The 15,972-nt window shown below is 42.4% G+C and overlaps 1 protein-coding gene across 1 annotated transcript in view; it reads right to left on the reverse strand.

Moving 5' to 3' along the window:
* LOC135546101 (prostacyclin receptor-like) overlaps window positions 1–15,623 on the reverse strand; it is a 54,222-nt gene extending 38,599 nt beyond the window's left edge. Inside the window, exon 1 of the mRNA XM_064974255.1 lies at window positions 14,010–15,623. Within this exon, the coding sequence (XP_064830327.1) occupies window positions 14,010–14,837 (828 nt within the window). The 5' untranslated portion in view covers window positions 14,838–15,623. The remainder of the gene's footprint in view (window positions 1–14,009) is intronic.
* Window positions 15,624–15,972: the final 349 nt, after the last annotated feature.

A 15,972-nucleotide genomic window follows, 5' to 3' on the forward strand; every position in this document is an offset into this window, starting at 1 on the left:
TCATTCAACCAAAGTATCTTTTGGCTGGGCCCTAAATAGTGGTTTGGACCGATGTTGATAGTGGTTTTGCGTATGTAGGCGCCAATGTGAACATTTCAACACTTTTGTGCTTACTGTACACTAAAGTGTTCTGATCCCATATCCCTCTTTCCTCTTTTCAACTCAGCCCTCTATTGCTCTCTGTATTGATGAGTAACCTGAAGTGCTGATGCTTCACCTGCACGAGAAAAAAAATACCATAGTATACCATGGTATAAATACTATAGTATTCACTGTGGTGCTTTTGCTGACTTTACTGTGGTATTGACTGTAGTATATTTAGGGGCGGCAGGAAGCCTAGTGGTTAGAGCGTTGGGCCAGTAACCGAAAGGCTGCTAAATCGAATCCCTGAGCTGACAAGAGCATTCTGCCCCTGAACAAGGCAGTTAAACCCACTGTTCCGAGGCCGTCGTAAATAAGAATTTGTTCTGAAATGACTTGCCTGTTTAAAAAAAATATATATATACAGTTAACTCTAGTATAAATACTGTAGTAAAAGAAAACTGTAGTAATTAATGTAGTGTCTTTGTAGATTATAGTATACTGTATTTATAGTTAACTCTAGTATAAATACTGTAGTAAAAGAAAACCGTAGTTTATACTATAGTAATTAATTGTGTTTTTGCAGATTGTATTATATACTATAGTCTTTTTTGAAACATTTTTGACACAGAAGTGGAGGCTTTCTCCTTCAGGAAACCTACTGGAGAAATAGTAAAAGATCACATTTTCAATAACTTGTAGGGAAGTCAATATGGCCTACACTTGGCATGTAGGTTTCCTACTTATGGTGTCACAAACTGCGATATGGTGGAGGGGAATGAGCAGGGTACATGCAAATCAAATACTGTAGTATTTACTATAATTTTAAAAAGTGTAGTATTTTCGGGGTCTGTAGTATTTTTTTCAGACATTACTGTAGTATTTACTAGTAGTTTTTTTGTTGTCTCCAGATAACACTGTAGTATTTACTGTAGTACTCTACAGTATACTACAACATTCTATAGTAAGTACACATGATCGAGGAATACTACAGTGTAGTTTGGTATTCTACAGTATACTGCAGTTTATTATAGAATTCTATAGTAAGTACTGTAGTATTCTATAGTATTTTTTCCATGTGGGTAGTTCCCTAGAGGGCGATTAGGGGACGTACGGGGGACGGATAGGGGTGAGGGTCAATGAGGTGAAAGGCACACTACAGGCAGGCTATTAGTCTGGCCTTGTCAGATGATTGGGCATGTGTTAACCATATATAGTAAGGAAATAACAGGAGGAGAGGTCTTGGAAGTGGGTTTGTTATCTCTTTCACAGAGCACATCTACTCTCCGGAAGACTCCAAACTAGATATGCGGAACTGTGACAACAGCAGGAGAAGGTATGCAAGCTGGGGAAGCAGGTAGCCTAGTGGTTAACAGCGTTGGGCCAGTAACCCGAAAGGTCCCCAAGCCGACTAGGTGAATAATCTGTTCATGTGCCCTTGAGCAATAGCACACAGACCAAAACAATGGACCATGCATGGCTGCACTCCCACATCTTTCACCCTTAAATGTGATTTGTTATGATCAACTTGCATGATTCTTAACCTCTTATCACACTGACTGAGGGATAAGAGGTTGTCTTAGCTTGTAGAAAAGAGCAGGCGCTCTGACCTATCCATGCAGACCTCAGTCCTACAGGTTATGGAAATGTTGCTACACTCCTCAAAAACAATACAGTAAATACTGCAGCATACTACAATTCGCAAAAAAACTACAGTAAGTATTTATACTATAGGAAACTGTAAATACTACAGTACACTACAGTTATGTCATTTGCAGACTTAACTTTTCAAAACACTACAGTGAATACTACAGTAAAGTCCACAAAAACACTACAGCGAATACTATAGTATTTCTACCATAGTATACTATAGTATCTTTTTCATCTGGGTGAATTACACTCATCACAATTCAACACAATTTGGTTGATACTTTGATTGGAACCTATTTTCACCCACTCAAGACAGCCAAAAGTTGGTTGAATACCCAATCTATTACCATTGTGCTTTACACCAGTGGTTCCCAAACATTCAAACATTCAAACTCCAGCTGCGTACCCCTCTCTAGCACCAGGGTCAGCGCACTCTCAAATGTTATACGATACATTTATTAAAACATAAGAATGAGTGTGAGTTCGTCACAACAAAGCTCGTGGGAAGTGACAAAGAGCTCTTATAGGACCAGGGCACAAATAATAATAATCAATCATTTTGCCCTTTTGTTTAACCATCTTACATATAAAACCTTATTTGTTCATCGAAAATGGTGAATAACTCACCATAGGTTAATGAGAAGGGTGTGCTTGAAAGGATGAACATACAGTCGGGCTAAAAGTATTTAGTCAGCCACCAATTGTGCAATTCTCCCACTTAAAAAAGATGAGAGAGGCCTGTAATTTTCATCATAAGTACACTTCAACTATGACTGACAAAATGAGACAAAAAATCCAGAAAATCACATTGTAGGATTTTTTATGGATTTATTTGCAAATTATGGTGGAAAATAAGTATTTGGACAATAACAAAAGTTTATCTCAATACTTTGTTATATACCCTTTGTTGGCAATGACAGAGGTCAAACGTTTTCTGTAAGTCTTCACAAGGTTTTCACACACTGTTGCTGGTATTTTGTCCCATTCCGCCATGCAGATCTCCTCTAGAGCAGTGATGTTTTGGGGCTGTTGCTGGGCAACACGGACTTTCAACTCCCTCCAAAGATTTTCTATGGGGTTGAGATCTGGAGACTGGTTAGGCCACTCCAGGACCTTGAAATGCTTCTTACGAAACCACTCCTTCATTGCCCGGGTGGTGTGTTTGGGATCATTGTCATGCTGAAAGATCCAGTCACGTTTCATCTTCAATGCCCTTGCTGATGGAAGGAGGTTTTCACTCAAAATCTCACGATACATGGCCAGATTCATTCTTTCCTTTACACGGATCAGTTGTCCTGGTCCCTTTGCAGATTATGATGTTTCCCCCCCATGCTTCACAGTAGGTATGGTGTTCTTTGGATGCAACTCAGCATTCTTTGTCCTCCAAACACGACGAGTTGAGTTTTTACCAAAAAGTTATATTTTGGTTTCATCTGACCATATGACATTCTCCCAATCTTCTTCTGGATCATCCAAATGCTCTCTCGCAAACTTCAGACGGGCCTGGACATGTACTGGCTTAAGCAGGGGGATACGTCTGGCACTGCAGGATTTGAGTCCCTGGCGGCGTAGTGTGTTACTGATCGTAGGCTTTGTTACTTTGGTCCCAGCTCTCTGCAGGTCATTCACTAGGTCCTCCTATGTGGTTCTGGGATTTTTGTGATAATTTTGACCCTACGGGGTGAGATCTTGCGTGGAGCCCCAGATCGAGGGAGATTATCAATGGTCTTGTATGTCTTCCATTTCCTAATAATTGCTCCCACAGTTGATTTCTTCAAACCAAACTGCTTACCTATTGCAGATTCAGTCTTCCCAGCCTGGTGCAGGTCTACAATTTTGTTTCTGGTGTCCTTTGACAGCTCTTTGGTCTTGGCCATAGTGGAGTTTGGAGTGTGACTGTTTGAGGATGTGGACAGGTGTCTTTTATACTGATAACAAGTTCAAACAGGTGCCATTAATACAGGTAACGAGTGGAGGACAGTGGAGCCTCTTAAAGAAGAAGTGACAGGTCTGTGAGAGCCAGAAATCTTGCTTGTTTGTAGGTGACCAAGTACTTATTTTCCACCATAATTTGCAAATAAATTCATTAAAAATCCTACAATGTGATTTTCTGTTTTTTTTTCTCATTTTGTCTGTCATAGTTGAAGTGTAACTATGATGAAAATAACAGGACTCTCTCATCTTTTTAAGTGGGAGAACTTGCACAATTTTCTGCCCCACTGTAACTCTGCAATGTTGGATTGTATTGGAGAGTCTCAGTCTTATTAAATAATTTTCCACACACAGTCTGTGCCTCTATTTAGTTTAAATGCTACTGAGGGCCGAGAATCCACTCTCACATAGGTACGTGGTTGCAAAGGGTATCAGTGTCTTAACAGCGTGATTGGCCAAGGCAGGATACTCTGAGCACAGCCCAATCCAGAAATCTGTCAGTGGCCTCTGAATAAATTCAAATTTTCACAGAACCGCTTGTTGCAATTTCAATGAGGCGCTCTTGTTCAGATATCGGTCAGTGGACTGGAGGCAGGGCATGAAAGGCATAACGAATCCAGTTGTTTGTGTCATCCTTTTCGGGAAAGTACCTCTGTAACTTTGCACCTAACTCACTCAGGTGCTTCGCTATATCACATTTGACATTATTACATTAAGCTTCAGTTCATTTGCACACAAAAAAATCATACATTGATGGATAGACCTGTGTGTTGTCCTTGTTAATACAGACGGAGAAGAGCTCCAACTTCTTAATCATAGCCTCAATTTTGTCAACCCACATTGAATATAGTTGCAGAGAGTCCCTGTAATCCTAGATTCAGATCATTCAGGTGAGAAAAAACATCACCCAGATAGGCCAGTCCTGTGAGAAACTCGACATCATGCAAGTGGTCAGACAAGTGAAAATGATGGTCAGTAAAAGAAAACTTTACGCTCGTCTCTCAATTTAAAAAACGTGTTAATAATTTGCCCCTTGATAACCAGCGCACTTCTGCATGTTGTATAAGCGTTACATGGTCGCTGCCCATATCATTGCATAGTGCAGAAAATACACGAGAGTTCAGGGACTTTGCTTAAACAAAGTTAACCATTTTCACCGTGGTGTCCAAAATGTCTTTAAGCTTTCAGGCATTCCCTTGGCAGCAAGAGCCTCTCGGTGGATGCTGCAGTGTACCCAAGTGGCGTCGCTAGCAACTGCTTGCACGTGCGTTACCACTCCACTATGTCTCCCTGTCATGGCATTTGCGCCATCAGCAGCAGTTACGTTTGGTTACATACGGACAGTTAGTGGAATTCCTGCGAGAGAGTAACGGTTAATGCGATTGGATGTTAATTATTAGACTAGGCTACCTGTATGACATTGTGTTGTTATTTTGCTGAACACTAGATGGTTTAATTTTATTTTTGGCAGTGAAACGAGGCTACTCAGGCGATTAAAAAAACTCACCCAAATGTATAGCCCCGTTGGAAAATATAAATGGACTGTTTGAAAATGTGAAGAATTATTAATTATTTAAAATATATATATATTTTTTTTCAAATGTGATTCACATTTTTATTTGCGGTACCCCGACAGCATTGTGTGTACCCCCCCCAGTTTGAGAATACCTGCTCTATATCAAATTTCAGTCAGACTGCCCAGGCAATCCGAGCCCCCTACACAACGTCCTACCCATGTTTTTTTTATGTCTCAAGGGAAAGATTTGCAAAACAAAAGTTACACATACACCCACACATTAACACACAAAACCATTTCACCCTCCATATAATTCATATCATAGGCATCATAGTACTGTAGAGCTCTTTTTACTTGCACACAATATAGCTGGGTCACCTCGTCCTGCCCCTATGGGTCCATGGCCCTGCAGCGCCCCAACCCAACACACCCCACTCAGCTTTAGGATCTTAGTGAAACATTCATTATTGGTTTCAGGTGTTTCAGAGTGTTTCAGACTGTCAACAGTACAGCAGACTCCCAGGACCAGGAATGAGCAGCCCAGCAGCAAAGGATTGCCTAAATCTCCCCTGACGTGGACATGTTTTCAATGCAAACTCCTTTTGTCGTACAGTATTTCACATAAGGCTTCCAGACCTTATGACAGTTGCACAGTATACCCTCAATCTCAAAGCAAATCTAGTGGTACTGTACATAACTTGACATTTCATCCATACATTATGGGAGGATAACCAACCTTCCAATGAATGGCAATGCATTTATTCGCCACTTTAAATGCTTGGTTACACCGTTTCTTCTGGTAACAGTCTCCAGTATTAACATTTCAAAGCAAATAAAACGGGGAGAAAGCAGAATCTGTAGACATGCTGAGATAAACGGACATACTCTTTGCCAGAATTCAGCCAGCCTTCACAAGACCTCAACATATGGCATCAGGTAGGCTGTCATTACAAATAAGAATTTGTTCTTAACTGACTTGGCTAGTTAAATAAAGGTTAATATATATATATTTAAATATGTCCCCTTTTGTGCTTAACACCTCCAGCAGGATAATAACATTTCTGAGTGCATGCTATTCAGTTTCACTGGTAGTTACTACCCTCTATGGATGGTCTTGAACTGCATAAATTGATCATCTGAGATGATATGAACATGACTGGGTATTCTAACATACCTGTATTCATTCTTCGTCATCAATTGCTTCTCCCAGGTCTTGCTGACATTTTGTTTTACATGTTTTGTGTCAATGGAAAAATTATTGCAAAAGTATTAAAAATAGTACACAGAAATACCTTGTTCGCATAAGTATTCAGACCCTTTGCTATTAGACTCGAAATTGAGCTCAGGTGCATCCTGTTTCCATTGATCATCCTTGAGCTGTTTCTTCAACTTGATTGGAGTCCACCTGTGGTAAATTCAATTGATTGGACATGATTTGGAAAGGCACACACCTGTCTCTATAAGGTTGACAGTGCTGTTGACAGTGCATGTCAGAGCAAAAACCAAGCCATGAGGTGGAAGGAATTGTCCGTAGAGCTCCGAGACAGGATTGTATCGAGGCACACTTCTGGGGAAGTGTACCAAAACATTTTTGCCACATTGAAGAACACAGTGGCCTCTATCATTCTTAAATAGAAGGAGTTTTCTCCAGAGCGCTCAAGACCTCAGACTGGGGCAAAAGGTCTCCTTCCAACTGGACAATGACCCTAAGCACACAGCCAAGACAACGAAGGAGGGGCTTCGGGACAAGTCTCTGAATGTCCTTGAGTGGCTCAGCCAAAGCCCGGACTTGAACCCGATCTAACATCTCTGGAGAGACCTGAAAATAGCTGTGGAAGTGACGCTCCCCATCCACCCTGACAAAGCTTGAGAGGATCTTCAGGGAAGAATGGGAGAAACTCCACAAATACAGGTGCATCAAGCTTGTAGCGTCAAACCTAAAAGACTGAAGGCTGTAATTGCTGCCAACAAAGTACTAAGTAAAGTACAGTGCCTTGTGAAAGTATTCGGCCCCCTTGAACTTTGTGACCTTTTGCCACATTTCAGGCTTCAAACATAAAGATATAAAACTGTATTTTTTTGTGAAGAATCAACAACAAGTGGGACACAATCATGAAGTGGAACAACATTTATTGGATATTTCAAACTTTTTTAACAAATCAAAAACTGAAAAATTGGGCGTGCAAAATTATTCAGCCCCTTTACTTTCAGTGCAGCAAACTCTCTCCAGAAGTTCAGTGAGGATCTCTGAATGATCCAATGTTGACCTAAATGACTAATGATGATAAATACAATCCACCTGTGTGTAATCAACAACAAGTGGGATACTTTCGCAAGGCACTGTATCTGAATACTTGATTAAGGGGAAAAAACTATTTAATCCATTTTAGAATACGGCTGTAACATAACAAAATGTGGAAAAAGGGAAGGGCTCGGAATACTTTCTGAATGCACTGCAAGCTACAGATATGTTTTTTGCATGTTTGCATTTAGTTTTTTTGCATTGGATGCGTCTCAATCCACCGCATCCGCCGATGTCGCACTTCCGCATCTGCGTTGAAAGGGGACAGAGCTAGAACGGTGTTTGTCAGACCACGAGCCATCTGCGTTGAAAGGGGACAGAGCTATAGCCGTGTTTGTCAGACCACGAGACATCTGTGTTGAAAGGGGACAGAGCTAGAGCGGTGTTTGTCAGACCACGAGACATCTGCGTTGAAAGGGGACAGAGCTAGAGCGGTGTTTGTCAGACCACGAGACATCTGCGTTGAAAGGGGACAGAGCTAGAGCGGTGTTTGTCAGACCACGAGCCATCAGCGTTGAAAGGGGACAGAGCTATAGCCGTGTTTGTCAGACCACGAGACATCTGTGTTGAAAGGGGACAGAGCTAGAGCGGTGTTTGTCAGACCACGAGACATCTGCGTTGAAAGGGGACAGAGCTAGAGCGGTGTTTGTCAGACCACGAGACATCTGCGTTGAAAGGGGACAGAGCTAGAGCGGTGTTTGTCAGACCACGAGACATCTGCATTGAAAGGGGACAGAGCTAGAGCGGTGTTTGTCAGACCACGAGACATCTGCATTGAAAGGGGACAGAGCTAGAGCGGTGTTTGTCAGACCACGAGACATCTGCGTTGAAAGGGGACAGAGCTAGAGCGGTGTTTGTCAGACCACGAGACATCTGCATTGAAAGGGGACAGAGCTAGAGCGGTGTTTGTCAGACCACGAGACATCCCGAAAAATCGGTCTTCTCGCAGAATCATCCGTAGCATCCGAACTTTTTGGCTTACAAACTATTATGAACCCTCTATGGAAAGACGGGATTGGTATGAAGTCGGTACAGCCAATCTCCCAGCTTCTGCCTGTAGTGTCCGAACCTTTTGGGCTACACACTAATTATGTTGTTTTGCTCTAGGACGCCCACAGGCCTCACAATACTCGTCTGAATGTCCCCCTGCTACCAGTTGGGGAAAAATGAATGCAAATATAGTACCAGTCAAAAGTTTGGACACACCTACTCATTGAAGGGTTTTTCTTTATTTGTACTATTTTCTACATTGTAGAATAATAGCGAAGACATCAAAACTATGAAATAATATATTAAATATAAATACATATATTATATACCTGAGATTCTTCGAAGTAGCCACCCTTTGCCTTCATGACAGCTTTGCACATTCTTGGCATTCCCTGTATTTTGTATTTTTTTAAGTGGTCTTAAAATTCAAAATCAACTAGAAAAAATATTATTGGTATGAACTTCTAGCATTTAAAAACCATGTCAGCCCCTATTATTTCACACAGAGTGACTCCATGTAGCTTTTTATGTGATTTTTTAAGCCAAATTTTACACCTCAACTAATTTAGGCTTGGTTAAACAAAGGGGTTGAATACTTATGCAACAACTCTATTTGATGTATTTGATTTTATATTCATCTTTAAAAAATATCAATAATCTTCCACTTTAACATGAGTATTTTGTTGACCAAAACGACAATTAAATCTATTTGAATCCGACTTTGTAACACAACAAAGTGTGAAGAAATTAACGGGGTCTGAATACTTTTGCAATGCACTATAAATAACCAATGACATTTACAATCAAATCGATAAAAGCATCTGACCATCGAATGTTCACCAGAGAAAAAGGACTTCAGCTCTCATACACATCAGACAGATGTATTACATACACAAACGCATCCCAAAACACAGTCACATCTCGGTGTGATAGATCAGCCACAGTGACGCACTATAGCCCTCAGAGCGTTCAAGGGCGATCGTTTAATGATACCAATCTATTCTGCTCCGTGTCACAAACGCTTTCGGCAACCACATGCAGGATGTAAATCAAAGCAGGGTGAAAAGGAATTGAAGGCCATATGGGCAGCGCTAAGAGGCCTAGGTAAATACAGTCTGGCAGGGACCAACAAATTACAATACTGCACATAGCTACTGACCTTGAGTCAGATTTGAGAAGTAGGCTCCAGATTGAAACATGAAAAGAAGTCTAAAAGGGAACTTTGTCAGCTGGTGCAATGTCTGCAGTCCTGTTATGTTACACATTGTCGTACCTTTCACCGTTTCACAGCTGAAAAATTGCCTCCTCAATAAACCACAAAGCAAACGTTAGAAATACCTACAGACTCCATCATCAAATGTTGGTCTGAGCCTGCGATGTTAATGAAACAACCACATTTTCTGTCTGGATTCAATTTAGTGTTGGGGAACCAAACTTATTCTAACCACAATTGCACTCATAACTGTATTGATGTAAAGTGTGGTTACAGAATGACACTAAAATTTCCCTCAGTTTTTGATGTGACAACATTTTCCAGAAATGCTGTAAATATCTATATTTACTCCGAATTAAGATTCAAAGATGTCTGCAGAAAGAAGGGGATGTCCGTTATGATAGGACAACTTGAGTTCGAAAAAGTCTATTTTGCTTTAATGAACTACAGTAAGTGAAGTGGATTTAACATCTGATAAAACCTGTTAAACTCATTCCAAGGAGGACCAAGTGTCTGCGGGTTTCCGCTCCACCCTTGTACAGTCGTGGCCAAAAGTTTTGAGAATGACACAAATATACATTTTTACAAAGTCTGCTGCCTCAGTTTGTATGATGGCAATTGGCATATACTCCAGAATGTTATGAAGAGTGATCAGATGAATTGCAATTAATTGCAAAGTCCCTCTTTGCCATGCAAATGAAATGAATCCCCAAGAAGTTAATTGACAGCATGCCAGGGCAGATTGCAGAGGACTTGAAAAAGAAGGGTCAACACTGCAAATGTTGACTCTTTGCATCAACTTCATGTAATTGTCAATAAAAGCCTTTGACACGTATGAAATGCTTGTAATTATACTTCAGTATTCCATAGTAACATCTGACAAAAATATCTAAAGACACTGGAAGCAGCAAACTTTGTGGAAATTAATATTTGTGTCATTCTCAAAACTTTTGGCCACGACTGTACTTGATTGATGAATTAAGGTCACTAACTAGTAAAGCACTCCCCTCACCTGGTTGTCTAGGTCTTGAAAGGAAAAACCTGCAGACACTAGGCCCTCCATGGTATGAGTTTAACAACTCTGCAATAACAGAATGATGGTAAACAGAATGACACCATGGGTCCCTGATCTGTACTATACAGAAATGCATAACTATGAATGTCATTCTCTTCATGGTGATATCCTGAATAGGTACACGAAGGTAGAAAAAATGTAATATCCTCATGCTTGGGTATTATTCTACACATGGGCTATTATTCTAATGAGCTCCGCCCCCAAACAAGACCAAATTTGGTTGGTCTGGAATGGACCAAATCTGTACCAATCATAGACGTGTCTATGATTATAGTCGAGACGTTTGGACATCACAGAGTAGCACAGCAGAGTAGAGCACAGCAGAACACAGCACAGCCGTGTAGAGTACTGTATTGTTAAGTAGAGTACAGTACACTAAATAATACTGTACTCTACTCTAGTGTGCTTTACTGTACTGTCCTATACTCTACTTTTTTATACTGTACCTTGTGACTTGGTGACTACTATGAATTCACATTGTAGCCAATTCATTTGCAGTCATTTTGTTACAGATTTTCTGGTCATTCAGTTACCAATTTGGTAACCGAATGACACATTTTAATCACTTAATAAATCATAAACCAAATTGCTTTCAGTAAAAACACTAACTAAATCGGTAGGTCTGCCTTTACTTGGTACTTCTGTAAACGTTCAATATTTTTGGTGACAGAATGACAAGACACTAGGCAACATTTCTTAAATGTACAGAAGGCAAGTACCCCTTTTCCATCCGTTTGACCAGAAAGCCTTTTCTTATTCCTCATTTTTAGGGTGGAAAATGTTTTGAAGAATTGATATATGCCTTCATGGAGCCTTTTCCATGAATATGACCTACCTACACTGCATCAAGCAGCACCAGTCCAGCTGGTTACTCATCTCTTCTCCTCTTTTTCTGGTTTTCAATCTCCCTCTCCCTCCCTCTCCCCATCCATTCCTTCCAGAGTGGACAGATTGAAAGCTAACACATCCTCCTCTTATCAGCCCAAATGCACCATATACATCTCTTCTTTCCGTCTCGCTCACATTCGCTTGTTTCAGCCAAGCCTCACTAAGAGCTTGTGGCGGTACTGAAAGCAGACCGCTGTACGAAAAAGCATCTATTCTTCAGCGCCTGGCGTTGTGCTCTACTGTACAGTGTTACAGCAACGTGTTTTTGCGTTCCATTAATAAGAATTGGACAGAGACGGCGGCGTGCCTGTGAGTCTAAGTGTGTGTGGACTCTACTGTACGTATGTGTGACAGGAGGGGTAAGTGAATTACATAAACTAGACTCTCTATCCCACTGCCACTCGGCCATATTAAAGAGGGAATCATAGAAACGTGAGTAGTTTCTTTCCTCCATCCTGCAGCTCCTCTTGCTCAGGTGTCCATCATGTTCCAGCAGTCTTACACTCTAAAAACCTGCATCTCAACTACAGGTCTGGGGCTGTAAGGCAAAGCAGCAGGGCTTAGCTGGGAGGAGAGAGAGACTGCTGCATTGACATGCAACTGTGCTGAACTGCACTCATCTCATCCTATACACACTCCTCTATTGCCTCGCTCTAATCCACTCATAGTCACACACACACACACACACACACGCAGTGTGGCATGTTTGAGGTGGTGTGTGAGTCAGTCAGTTGGGCGATTCCTTAATAACAGGCTATTCAATTCATCAGCAGACTAACAGCCTTAACGTGCTCTGCATTGCCTGGTCGGTATTTGGCCATGATTACTACAAGTGTAGATAGCGGGCTCGACTAATTTACCAATCTAACAATTGTTCGTCTAATTGAATGACTGTCAAAGAGAAACAAGAGAGAAACTGCCAATGCACAACTAAAGCGGGTATCGGGTATCACAGGCCCAGGCCCGAACCTGCAGGGCAATCTTTCTTACCATCTGCGTGTGAATGAAACTGACTCGATCTACACATTTAGTAGTATTTGGTTGGATTTGAATTTCGACAAGTATGCCAAGTCATTGCTGGAGGTTGGAGGAAATTCTACCCCCATGGACGCCGTCTGGTTCAAGAAGTGACTCAGGAGTCAGGACGTGCCTGCATATCCCCCCCCCCCCCCCGCTCTGTCATCTGTCTGTCTCATCATGGAGTATTACCCACAGGCAGCAGAGAGACCTCGGGGAGAAGATTGGTATGGAATGACTCAAAGAAAAAGGGCAACAGTTGACATTACAGTCAATCATCCTCATTCCTTGAAGTTACTCTTTAACTACTTTGGCAACTGGAATGCCATTACTCAACTGTACTTAGTAGCACAAATCAATGATTGAACTTAAATCAAAGGAAACTGGCAAGCTTAAAGACTTATATCTTCACACTCAAACAGTGACTTTCAGCAAAACATAGATTGTTTTGGTTTCAACCCTCACTATATCAGTATTTCATCAAATGTCCATATGTATGTCTGTGTGTCTGTGTCTGTGTGTGTGGTAACAGCCAGAAGGGACAGGGACAGGAGGGTGCCTCCCCAACTCAGTGTCAAACCCACTGAACAGCACCCACAAGCAGAGACCCGCCCCACAGCCCTCTGGGAAGGGAGGGGCCAGATCCAGTCCTCCAGGGCTGGCAGGTTTAGCACACACCTCTCAATTAGAGTAGCAAAACATCAACGGTCAGGTTTATTTTACAATCCAAATGACGGTCTGGTTACGCAACCACGCAACCAAACCTCTCGGGGCATTGGATATGTCATAAGGAACGGCCCCATTGGAAGTAGAGGAGAAGAGACAGGCCCGCTTGTTTTTTTTAAACAGTTTCTTCCTTGGAACAAAGTTGTCCCACATCGGATGCTTCCTCAAAAGCATTGTGGTTCTTATTTTCACTTCAATATCAAGACACTAAAGTGATCTAACAGTGAGCGAGATGGCACAGCGTGCCATTGTTTACACAGAATGTGTGTACAGAGAGAGATCAGGAGCATAGAGAAGTGGTTTTGAATGTCTAATAGCCACAGTATAACAGTGTACTGTAGGGTCATGACTTAGGTATCAGACAGAATCACATACAGAGAGATCCAGACCGAGAGGATAAGACAATTGAAGAGACACAAAAGAGAAAGAGGTCACTTGGCCAAAGGGAGAAGTGAGTAAATACAGTGAGTCACACAGAGTTTGAGTCGCAGATAAGTCACAGAACGTGTGTCAGTCATAGCTTGGGGCCACACGTATATGCACATACATAATCGAACACACACAACAACAAACGCACAGGGATATGGGTCAGAGAGAGAGAGGTCAGAGGTCAACTCACAGTGAGCGGCAAGGAGCAGACAACGAAGATGACCGTCATGGAGGCCAGCAGCATCAGGTGGTCCATCTCCTCCTCCCCCTGTCCGAACCAGCCCAGACTCATCTTCCTCTTCCTCCCTCCATTCCCCACCGAACCACGCCGTGTCATCTGGCTTCGGTGCATCCGGCACAGGCTGACGATCACCGAGCCGTTGCACACAAACACCGCCACAATCAGCAGTGCCATGACCGAGGCGTAGGACAGCGAGAATGCCAGAACCTTCCTCTCTTCGTCCGCCCCCTCGCCCACCGCCTCCATCTTGATGAAGCACCACGTGCCCGGGCAGTACTGCTTGTGGCGGCCGTAGCCGAAGAATGGCAAAACACAGAAGGCACAGGTGAAGACGTAGATAAGCAGGAGGGCCACCTTGGCGAAGCTGCGTCGGACGCACTTGGAGTAAAAATAGGGGTGGCTGATGGCCAGGCAGCGCTCCACGGCCATGGCACAGAGGATGAGCATGGAGGCCAGGCCGAAGAAGGTCATGGCAAAGGCAAAGAGGCCACAGAGTCCCTGGTCCCCAGTGAGCCCCAGCAGGGATCGCTGGCGGGCGTAGCACACAAACACCAATGGGCTGAGGAAGCAGGTTCCCAGCAGGTCAGTCAGGGCCAGTCCCGTCACCAGGATGCAGAAGACGGAGGACTTGGTGCGTCGCTCCTTCTGGTGGACCCCCAGGATAGCCAGGGCGATGAAGTTCCCCATCACCCCCAGGATGAACATCACCGTGCTCACCACCGGGTTCCCGTCCGTGTGGATATGGGTGCTGTTCTCGCAGCTCTCGTTCGACAGCATGACTCGAGGTTCAGTGTGTGTGTGTGTGTGTTGTGTGTCAGGCTGTCAGTGTTGTGGTGGGCCCCCTCAAGCTCTTAAAGTCACCCTTTTTTGGCAGCAGAAAAGGCTATGGTAAGTGTTAAGACCCATTCCACTGGGCAAAAACGGTTGAATCAACGTTCTTTCCACTCATTTCAAGAAAAACTGTCAATTTGATGTCCTTGAGTCAACCTCGAAAACGATTTTTTTCACCCAACTTTTGACCTAAATCCAATGACATGGTGACATGTTTTGTTGATTTCAGGTTGAATTCACGTTAGTTGACAACTCAAAACTAGACATTGAACTGACGTCTGTGACCAATGGTTTGGCATTGTTGAATCATTGTGATTCAGTGGATTTCCCCCAAATTGTTTCCATTTCTCTTGTTGCTCTTCTGTAAAGTTTCCAAAGTCTCCAAGGTATAAAACGGTTCTCTTTCTTAAAGAAAACACGCAACTATTTAGGGATCCATTGCGCAAGAGCAGTTCAAACGATATTGGCATTCATGAGTAATAAATAACACTGTGTATAGGAACGAAACAAGCTCAACTCTTACCAAACGGGTCTCAATTGGCGATAAAAATCGACTGCCACTCCATATCTTTTGATCAATCTGTTCTATAGTCCCCGTTGTCCTTCTCCGAAACTCTACCTCTCCGACTGTCGCAAGCATCTGTCTGACAGCTAGTGATAAAGAGTGCGTAGTGCATGTGTCACTTTCTGCTCTCTCTCTCGCACTCTTTCGCCCACGCGTTGCCTACACACACACACTCTCCCTCTCTCTCTCGCTCTCAGTCCCCGAGACTGTTAAAAATGTACTGCTCTAGGTCATATAACATATCAGAAATGCTACATGTTTCAAAGACTATCCGCTTTTCGAGGTGATTCGAGGTGATTTTTAGGTTTTCAAATGTTTCATAATTTGCATATGGCAAAACTATTTTTCCTCTCTAATTTTCTCTAACTACCTTCAAGAAACCCAGTGACGAACCATACCGTACTAATATAGCTTTACATGACTATTGTTTTGTTCTAAAAAAATATGAGACATTTAATTACTTACAAAGTCATCTTTATTTTGAACCTAATTTATTTGCCTCGGAATTAATGATTT

Source organism: Oncorhynchus masou, chromosome 9 (assembly GCF_036934945.1).
Source record: "Oncorhynchus masou masou isolate Uvic2021 chromosome 9, UVic_Omas_1.1, whole genome shotgun sequence".
In the NCBI taxonomy this organism is placed as follows: domain Eukaryota; kingdom Metazoa; phylum Chordata; class Actinopteri; order Salmoniformes; family Salmonidae; genus Oncorhynchus; species Oncorhynchus masou.